Here is a 10,269-nt window from a genome sequence, read left to right as displayed (position 1 = left end):
GGGGCAGTCTGGGGATATGACCTAATTTTTATGCTCTGTTTATGGTGGTGGGGCTATTCCTGTATCGGGTCATTCATTAGGAATTAACCTCACGGGGCAAGATAGGGTGGGGTAGAGATTGTTGAGGGGGCTGAATTCATTGAAATTCTATGAAAGTGTTTGTAAAATCATGACAAGATTGTGAGTTGTTTATTTAAAGTCGGAGAAAGAACTAGAAATAAAAAGGGGGTGTGGGGGGGGGGGGAGAAGAGATTGCACCTTTAATAATACCCCAAAGTATACGTTGAGGGCGCTATTTCAAATGTGTGGTCCCGAAGAAAACTGGTACCCGCGTTTATTTCCGTCGAAGCATATAAACCACTCAGCGACTGATAGCGATGTTAACCAGTGTCGCCATATTGCCAACATGTCAGCCTCCTGCAGACGACGGTTGCATTCGCAAAATGTATCTTTTTGTACCATTTTGTGTGTTTTAATGTGTCTTGTGTCAAGTACAAGAGCATATGATAATGAAGATTTTGAGTTGTTTGATCTGGTGGAGGAAGTTCAAGGGAACTTCTATGAGCTCCTTGGTGTTGAAAGTGTAAGTGCGGCATCGGATGATAATAAAATCTTGTCAATCATTGATTGACACATTGACTCAATGTCAATGATGATCATCTGTTCATAATTAATTATTCACAATCAAGATTGGTCCACCATGCTCAACCCGAACTGAATGAATTTGGGTCCACATTGACGTGGTCACACTATAATAAAACTGACAAACATAATGGGGAAAACTTTCCGTATCCAGCCACTAGCTTTTATAATTTACAATCTCATTTATGATTTGATTGATTGAGTAAAATAGTATTCTAGAAACTCTTTTATTTTATCAATATAAAAATTATAACTACAACTTATTAAACAAATGACAAAATGGTGGCATGATTGATACGGAAACTAGATATATGTTGCCTCCAATGCAGAAATGCTGCGGAAAATCTTTCCATGTCTAACCCTTGCAACCACTATTGAACACATTTTTACAAAAGGTCTCATTTGATTGAGTAAAAATGTATTTATATATTTTATAATGAAAAAGTGGTGGCATCTCCGTTCAGTGCTTGACCTGCCTGATGACTAGTTTTAAAAGCGAAGAATGGTGATTGCATTTGCAAGCTCATTATTTTGCCCTGACGTAAAAGTCTGTGAGCTTACACCAGTAACACTGTGTTTACATGAGATCAGCCCTTGTAATTTTGTTCATACTATTTTTCCCAAGGACCAAATATAATTCCTTTTATTATTTTGATGCTTTTACAGACCGCTACTTCATCAGAGATCCGCAAGGCTTACAGGAAGCAGTCTCTCCTTCTACATCCAGACAAGAATAAAGAAGAAAATGCAGAGGAAAAGTTTAGACAGGTAGGCCCTATGGACAACAATAAATAAAACGACAAATAACTTGTGCCTAACCGGGGCCCGATCACATAGAACCGGCTTTAGCAGAAAATATTGCGTAACAATTTTCTGCTTAACAAAAATGAGCATGATACCATTCCAAAGTAGTACTTTTGACATGGTAGTTTGGCTGGTAACCTTATTCTGGTAAGCATAATTTTGTTGTGCTTAGCAACTTTTTGGTGCTTAAGCAGCTCAGTCTGTGAAACATCAATTACATCAATTTGGTTGTTCTTGATAGTGGTACATTTTCTCCAATTGGTAAAGGAAACCTCTATGACGAGGAAACTACATTTTATTCGAAAATTTCAAGGGGGCTATCGGGGGCAAAGAGGCAATCGCCTTCTTTGTAGTTGTTAAGTGTTTGGCAGGCATATTTTTTATTGTGTTTTTTTCTTTGTCAAATTCAGTTGGTGGCTGTTGCTGAAATTCTTAAAAATCAAGATATGCGACAAAGGTAAGAATGGTTTATTCTGTGTAGCAACAAGAACATCTTTGAATTAAACCATTACACAATTTAATAATGGCTTACCTGATATAAAAATTATGAATATTTATAATGAAAGGTTCATAAAAACAAAGGATTAAATATACACACAAAACACATAATTAAGAATTATTGTTAAGCATAGTTAAAACAGAGTTATGGGGCTGTTTTTATTTCTTTCGGTTTGGCAAAGATGGATAGCAAGTTGGGTGGAGTTACGAAGATTATTGGATCGACATGAGGAAGCCATTCTCTGTACCCCAAAGAATCAAGAAGTTTTACCTGTTTTGTAATGCTTCGTATTAAAGACACTGCCAGACACTATTGGTACCGGTAGTTGTCAAAGACCAGTCTTCTCACTTGGTGTATCTCAACATATGCTTGGTTGTCGAAGGTGCGAGATAACTATGAAAGGAAAAAACACCCTTGTCACACGAGGTTATGTGCCTTCAGATGCTTGATTTCGAAACTTGAGGTCTCAAAATCAAAATTGTGGAAAATTACTTCTTTCTCAAAATCTTTGTTACTTCAGAGGGAGCCGTTTCTCACAATGTTTCATACTATCAACCTCTCCCCATTACTCGTTACCAAGTGAGGTTTTATGCTAGCAATTATTTTGAGTAATTACCAATAGTGTCTACTGCCTTTAATAGTTTTATTATCTGTTCCTCTCTCTTCCTTATTAAGATACAACCATATTCTGGAGCATGGTCTTCCTGATTGGCGGGAGCCGGTGTTCTATTACCGACGAGTTCGTAAGATGGGTCTGGTTGAGCTAGGGATACTTCTCTTTATCATCCTTACTGTCGGACATTACATCGTCCTGTGGTCCATCTATTGGGAAAGACTTCTGGATTTGGTAAAGACAAAACAGAAAACACATTTGCTTTTTACAAATTACATTATTGACTTTCCCACTCTCTCTCTAACCATTCCTGACTGTAACGTACAGTACAAAGTCAACCCTCCTACTGTACGACCATTCCCTAGCATCCACTATGGTTTGGAATGGTAGATAAACTAAGGCATCCTGTGATATGATGTGTTTTGAGAGCATCTACACAGTACACAGTCAACCTTCTTACTGTCTGACCATTCCCTAGCATCCACTGTAGTTTAGAATTATAGATAAACTGGTATGTGTTGAATGCATCTACATAGTACACAGTCAATCCTCCTACTGTCTGGCCATTCAATATCATCCACTGTGGTTTGGAGTTAAACTATGCACACCTGCAATATGGTGTGTTTTCAATGTATCTACATTCTACATACAGTGTCTACACTGTACACAGTCAACCCTCCTACTGTCTGGCCATTCAATATCATCCACTGTGGTTTGGAGTTAAACTATGCACGCCTGCAATATGGTGTGTTTTCAATGTATCTACATACAGTGTCTACACTGTACACAGTCAACCCTCCTACTGTTTGACTATTCCCTATTCTATTGGGCATTGGTCATACTTGCTAAGTGAGCTATTACTATCTTGTGTAAACAAAAACATGGTTCACCAATAGTTTTGTTTTCTTGTTATTTCTTAATTGCAGGAATCAATCATCCCAAAAAAGAAAAAGAAATCCAAGAAGTCCAACAGGCAAGCTGCGGGAACCACCATCCCCCAAGACAACGAAGAGATCCCTGCTCAAGAAAATCCAGTAGATGACCCCTTCATGCCAGTCAAGCCTTTACTAAGTGACGCACTCCCTTGTAAGCTCTACCGCCTCGTTCTCTCAACCATCATCTCAGCGCCCTCGACATTCCTGAGCGTCAAATCTGAAATTGAGATGTGGAGAGAGAGAAGGAAACGGATGAAGGAGGAGGCGGAGGCGGAGTTAGAGGAGGAGGAGGAGGAGGATGAAGGGAAAGATAAAGTCAAGAAGAGGAGGAGGGTGGATCTACCGTTGTATGAGTACGAGGCAACCACAGCAGAACCAGTTACTTATACTCCTGCAGAAACGATTTCAGAAAACACAAACAGAGCACAACAAACTAAGGTATTTGAAGCCGCCTTCGGGTCGACTTTGTGATGACACAAAAACAGTTGGCAGCTTATTTTTGTTTGGGATAAAGCTGTGCCTGAGCTAAGACTATTGGAAACATATCAATTGACGATTGAGATTGACAGTGTTGAGATACAGCATCAGTCGCCGTCAGAAAAACAATTTTTTTTGCAACTGTAGACAAATTTCTACTTCTGCGACGTGTTTTAACAGGCAGGTATCAATCAATATGAGATTACAGATGCTGTACATATTGGCTTTCTCTGAAAGGTTCAAGGCTTTTAAAAGCAGTTTTTTTTTCAAAGGAAAATGAAATGATTTGTATTTTCGTTTGTAATTGTGCAAACCAACAGCGACCAATGACAGGAAAGGGAAATATATTAATAATAAACGAACCTTTAAATTTAGAGATAAAAGACTAAATTCATAAATGTTTAAGAATTGAGTTTAAGGCACTGGACACTATTGGTTGTCAAAGACCATTGACTATTGGTGTATCTCAACATATGCATAAAATGACAAACATGTGAAAATTTGAGCTCAATTGGTCGTCGAAGTTCCAAGATAATAATGAAAGAAAAAACACCCTTGTCACACGAAGTTGTGTGCTTTAAGATGCTTGATTTCGAGACCTCAAGTTCTAAACTTGAGGTCTGGAAATCAAATTCGTGGAAAATTACTTCTTTCTTGAAAACTACGTCACTTCAGAGGGAGCCGTTTCTCACAGTGTTTTATACTTTCAACCTCTCCCCATTACTCGTTACCAAGTATGGTTTTATGCTAATAATTATTTTGAGTAGTTACTAATAGTGTCCACTGCCTTTAAGAAAAAGATGAAATATGGCAAGAGTTCTACCCTAACCCTTAGTGTTATTATCTTACTGATACCTCCTTTAGGCTGGAGAATGGAGCCAAGATGAAGTGACCAAACTGATCCGTGTAATGGCCAGGTTTCCTGGTGGTACAACGGCAAGATGGGAGAAGATCGCTGATGAGATATTCAGACCAGTAGATGAGGTAGGAGAAGTAGCCCTAATTACCCCATCTGTTCAATATTATCCGGCTGGGTAACAACTGGCTCCAAACCCTCTGAGTTTAGATAGCTCTAAGGTCCTTGCCAAACGAGGCAAATTTTGCAGCCAACTTGAAGGCAACCAACTGCAGTTCATGCCACAGGACCACTTTGGTAGTACTTGAGGTTTTTTTCAGACGATGTCTTACGATCCCCTAGAAAATTATATGAACTTTCAAATGTAATGCTTCTTCTTCTCAGAGATTGCCTGAAAATAGCTGCCTGTAAATTGCCCAGTGTAACATGACCCTTGAAAGACATGTTGGACTTTAACATTTGCATGGTGGGAGTACAATCGCGTGACGTTTGCTGTGCACCATGTGTAAAATCTCTTTTGAGAAGTTGTGGTTCTGAGAAGAGGAATGGTCAATGCACTTGTTCTACTGCAACTCAAAGAAAATTAACACATGGTGTCACCTAAAACATCCTTGGAGTTTGAATGTTTTGTCTTAAGTTCTTTTGTACCATTTGCTCAAACTGAATAAAATATGAAGTAAGTAAGGCTTGCGGTGACACCATGTAAGAAATTTCTTTTGTGAGTAGTGGTGGCTCTGATAAGAGCCGGTTTCTGGTTGGCATTTCGATCAGTTTTCCTCTGATCGTCTTATGAGAACGAGAAAATATTGTGTGAACATTTTCTTAGTAAGATTTGTTGTTATTTGAAATGCTTCAGGTTATCAAGAAGGCTAAACAGATCAAGTCTGGCGGGTATGTAGTCAGTGTACAGGCTGCAACTCAAGGTAAGATTTTTTTCTGCGCAAGAGTTTTTTCTGCGCCTTGAACACCCAGCAGGGTGGACACATGCGCATTACAAGTCTTATTATTATTATTATTATTATTATTAGATCACCTACTTGAAGTATTCAATTCATTACTCTATTAACTTCATTACTAAGGCCCTTTTCGAAACCACGGCTTCGGCTTTGGATTTGGCTCAGGCTAGCTTGACGGTTGTTTAGAAAATTGTGCGTGCTTTGCGTATGCACTCAGGCCTTCAGATGAGAGAATGGAGCCTTAAGCTGAATCCAAAGCCGAAGTAATTGTTTTGAAAAGGGACTAAGTAGTGCATAGAGTTATACATAAGAACTAGAGGGCGCACTGGCCTATCTATGCGCCCCGGCATGCGCGCAGGCGGCCATTTTCTAAGTTGACAAAACTGGCATCCCACAGCGTGTGTTTGTGCGGCCATTTTGTGAGTTGAACAAAACAGCATCGCGTAGCGTTCAATAAACACAAACTCCAACGTGTGTTTTATATTCAACGCGCGTACAGAATGGCGCGTGCGTGTCTCCTTGCGGTCCCGTCGCGTTTGTGCCAGAAGCATCACCCGTGCGCCCTCTAGTTCTTATATATAACTCTATGGCGTAGTGGTATCTTTCCTCGCCTTCCACCTCTAGGACCTTGGTTCGAATCACGCCAGTGGCCCTACGTGGACTGGACTCGGTTTTCAGTCCCAACCTGAATGGGTTCCATTGGGTTCTTGGCTAGTACAGTGATTAAGTTTGCTTTTCTGAGAGTCCTTGGCTTCACAGCAAGAATAAATAAATATTAACTAAAACTTGATTTCCTAAATTATCTTTAGGTATTACTGGAGCTGTAAAGCACTCGGTAAGCAGTAAAACAGGCAAAACCTTCACTGATGATGACATAACGACATCAGAACCTATCGCACAAAATGACAACACAAGCAACAAGCAAACCAAAAGGAAACCGAAAGTTGTAAACCAATCCAAGGCAGTGGATAGAACTTTGCTTATAACAGAAGCTTCAACTAATGGGACATCAGAACCGAGTAAGACGCCCCAAGACCTCAGACAGAGTCAAGATGATGGGGAGGATGTGTTAGTACAAGGAGGTGTCGAGACGTGCAGCTGGACGCAGAGACAACAGAAGATCTTTGAGAAAGCTTTGTCCATTTACACCAAAGGAACATCAGAAAGATGGGAGAAGGTTGCGGATGCAGTACCGGGAAAGACAAAAGTAAGTTTTGTTGAAACTGTGCTTTGAGATTTCTTGAAGATCAGAACTTTATCGGATTTTTGTTACAAGACCTACAATTTCTTTCTTTAATTCATGTATTTGCTGAACTTAAAGGAGGTTTAGAATTAAGAAACTGAAGTTTATGAAAGGCTTTAGTTGTAAATTTTCTTGTACAACCATGTATAAAACTCTTTCAAGGCATTTTCTTCTTTTGCCTGAATGTAAATTTAACATCTGAATGTAAATTAAACAACTATTAGATTTTCTTCTTGGTTAAATGGCACCCTATGATGAAATTGTTAAAGGAACACGTTGCCTTTGATCGGTTGAGTTGGTCTTTAAAAAGCGTTTGCAAGCGTTTGTTATAAAATGCATATGGTGAGAAAGATGTTGTCAAAGTAGAATACAACAATCCACACAAACATTCCTCGAAAATGCACGGTTTTTCTTTCACAAACTTCGACTAACACGGTCGGCCATTTATGGGAGTCAACTTTTTGACTCCCATAAATGGCCGACCGTGTTAGTTCGCAAAGTAAAAGGAAATCCACGCAATTTCGAGGCAAATTTGTGTGGATCATTGTAGTCTACTTTTAAAAGATCTTTCTATCCATATGCATTTTATAACAAACGGTTACAAACGCTTTTTAAAGACCAACTCGTCCGATCCAAGGCAATGTGTTTCTTTAACTTCTACCATAGCATTTCAAGTGCACCAGGGGGCATGGAGGCAATTGCATTTGTTGTCCCCGTTAAGTATCAATAGGCCTGCAAACAGTAAACTTTGCTCGTCTTCAGGAGAGTGCAAACTATTTTTGGAAAAACTGCAAATTGCACCTTGTAAAATGTCATGTGGTCTCTCATTAAAAGTGCGCTTGGTACTCTATGGTCATTCCTGAATTGATAGCTACAGCTATGGCTGTAGCTAGATTTCTGCATTGCCAAGATTTTTAAAGCTTTCTATTATTTATATTTTCAGGAGGAGTGTTTGTTGAGGTATAAAGAATTAGTGGAGACCATACGAAGGAAGAAGCAAGCTACAGTACAGCCGCAAGGAAGTTAACAGTTATCAAACTTTACTGTCCTTCCTAAACCATCAGGTTGAAGACATTTTAGGGTTTAGTTGTAGGAGGAAAACCCCAACTGTGGAAAACCCACACATTCTGGGCCCAATTTCATAGAGCTGCTTAACAATTTTCTGCTTAGGATAGCAGGAACGAGCAGGATACCTGTCACAAATTGTACATGTGACATGGTAGTTTGGCAGGTAAACTTATTTTGCTAAGCACAATTTTGTTGTGCTTAGCTGCTTTTTGTGCTCTATGAAATTGTGCCCAGGTAGAGACTGAAAACCCAATCTATAATCAAAGTTCCATTCTGAGGTGGGATTCGAACCGGGGTCTAAGAAACATAGGTGAAAGACAGAGAAGACTCGAAACTAACCAAACATAAATATTGAACTATATATTCTAAAGGTAGAAACATGTTTACATCAAAATAAAATGTACCCATAACATTTATTTATTGTAACCATATTATGGGGGAGGGGGCGCAAATTGTAATCCGTGCTCTGTATGCAGAAAACGGTTTATATTATTTATTCTTCCAGGGTCATCTAAAGAATTAATAATTTGGACTTTGTTAAATTAGAAAAATATATGTAAATGATAGTAATTTTCAGAAATTGTTATTGACTTTATGTTTAGACTGATAGACCAAGGGTTGAAGCTCAAAAGTCCTTTTAGAAATGGAAACTTGGTGCTTCCTAAGGTCCTTGTCACACAAGGGGCCAGTTTGATGACTCTGCTTACCGCCATACTCTGAACTTACGATACTCTCTGTTTTCTGTTTAAATGACAAATTTCTGTGCTAGTTTTGTAAGCAAAGAATGTCTTGTAACATGGAGTACGCACAGGCACAAGCAAAAATTCCCTGCTAGGGGTAAGCAGAGCCATGAAGTTGGTTCTTGGGCCCGATTTCAAAAAGAATTTAGACTCATGGTCTTAACTGTATCAATCTTAATTGCTAAGCAAAGTGTGATGTCACAGTACCAATCACTATATTGATATTGACAACTCATTTAAGATTGAATCTTAGTTCTTTGTGAAAACAACCGACAACTTTTCGAGGGAACTTGGAGGCAACCAACTGCAGTGCATACTGAAGGACAACTTTGGTAGCACATAGAAGTAAATTTTCAAACATGCCTCATGATTCCCAAGAATAATTAAATGAACATTTGAATGTGACTGCCTTCTCTTCTTTGATATTGCCAGAAACTGGTTGCCTGTCTCATGTGACATTGGCTTGAGTGAAGCTGAAAAGGGTCAACAAAACCAGTGATGAATCAGTATTTGTTGCAGAATATTGTTGACAATTTGTTTTTGTTTTGATTGATATTTATTTCCTTGTTATGGTTTCAAAACTAAGTCGCCCTGTATCCTGCAGTATCATAACAAAGATATTTGGCCTAAGCCAGTGGCTTACTAAGCTGAGGTTTTATTAAAGGTTACATTACTTTGGGCCTACTCTTGCCATAAATTCCAGACTTAATTACCCATGTTTGCAATAAAACTGCAATAAGATTTAAGAAAATGTCATGTACCCTTGTAAATGACGTCCTTTCCTCAAAATATGCGAGACAAACATTCCACTTGTGATCGACACTCCAGCCGGACCGCAGTATAGACGAGTAAACATATACTCTGGGCATGTACATAAGTTGTGGGATAATTCTATCTATCTATCTACATGATGATGACCAGAGCAAGCTAGTCGAAACGTTGAGACCAACCCAAGAACTGACTCCGCGGTAGTACAGTTAATTACGATCCTATAAGCTAAAGTAGTAGTCCCAGCCTAATTCTATACCATCCGCCCAGGTAATAGTGAATAAGCAGGACAGTTCTTTTCAGAACTGAGAAGTCTCCCGAACACCCGAACAATCTACTCCGAGGTAGTAGAATTAAGCAAGACAGTTCTCAAAGAAGAAACTCTACCTAGCAAGTAGATACACACATGGTGTTACCGCAAACCAATAATAAGAATGTGTTGTCTAGCTTTTCAGTAATTGAGCTTCTATTTTTAAGCAATAGTGTGGAGTGCCCTTTTCTTGGTTCCAAAAGCAACTCTGACATCTTAAGAACGATACAATCAGCCAAAATACCATTCCACATGCACTGTGATTGGTATCCTGCTTATACTTGCTAAACAGACAGCTGTTGTTGCTTAAGCAGCTTTATGAAATTGTGCTCTTTTGTGATGATAAATCCTAGATCAG

At 39.0% G+C, this 10,269-nt stretch overlaps 1 protein-coding gene across 1 annotated transcript; it reads left to right on the top strand.

Annotated features, from left to right (window-relative positions):
• Positions 1-403: 403 nt before the first annotated feature.
• On the top strand, positions 404-8,294 carry LOC117300322 (dnaJ homolog subfamily C member 1-like). Its single transcript, XM_033784065.1, has 9 exons — positions 404-583; positions 1,309-1,410; positions 1,857-1,903; positions 2,621-2,792; positions 3,485-3,931; positions 4,835-4,954; positions 5,683-5,749; positions 6,592-6,989; positions 7,969-8,294. The coding sequence occupies exons 1-9, from the start codon at positions 407-409 to the stop codon at positions 8,050-8,052; spliced, it is 1,614 nt and encodes a 537-aa protein (XP_033639956.1). The 5' UTR covers positions 404-406; the 3' UTR covers positions 8,053-8,294.
• The last annotated feature ends 1,975 nt before the right edge of the window (positions 8,295-10,269 follow it).

Source organism: Asterias rubens, chromosome 15 (genome assembly GCF_902459465.1).
Source record: "Asterias rubens chromosome 15, eAstRub1.3, whole genome shotgun sequence".
Classification (NCBI taxonomy): domain Eukaryota; kingdom Metazoa; phylum Echinodermata; class Asteroidea; order Forcipulatida; family Asteriidae; genus Asterias; species Asterias rubens.
The sequence above is the reverse complement of the archived record's forward strand: the minus strand, read 5'-3'. Positions and strand labels throughout refer to the sequence as shown.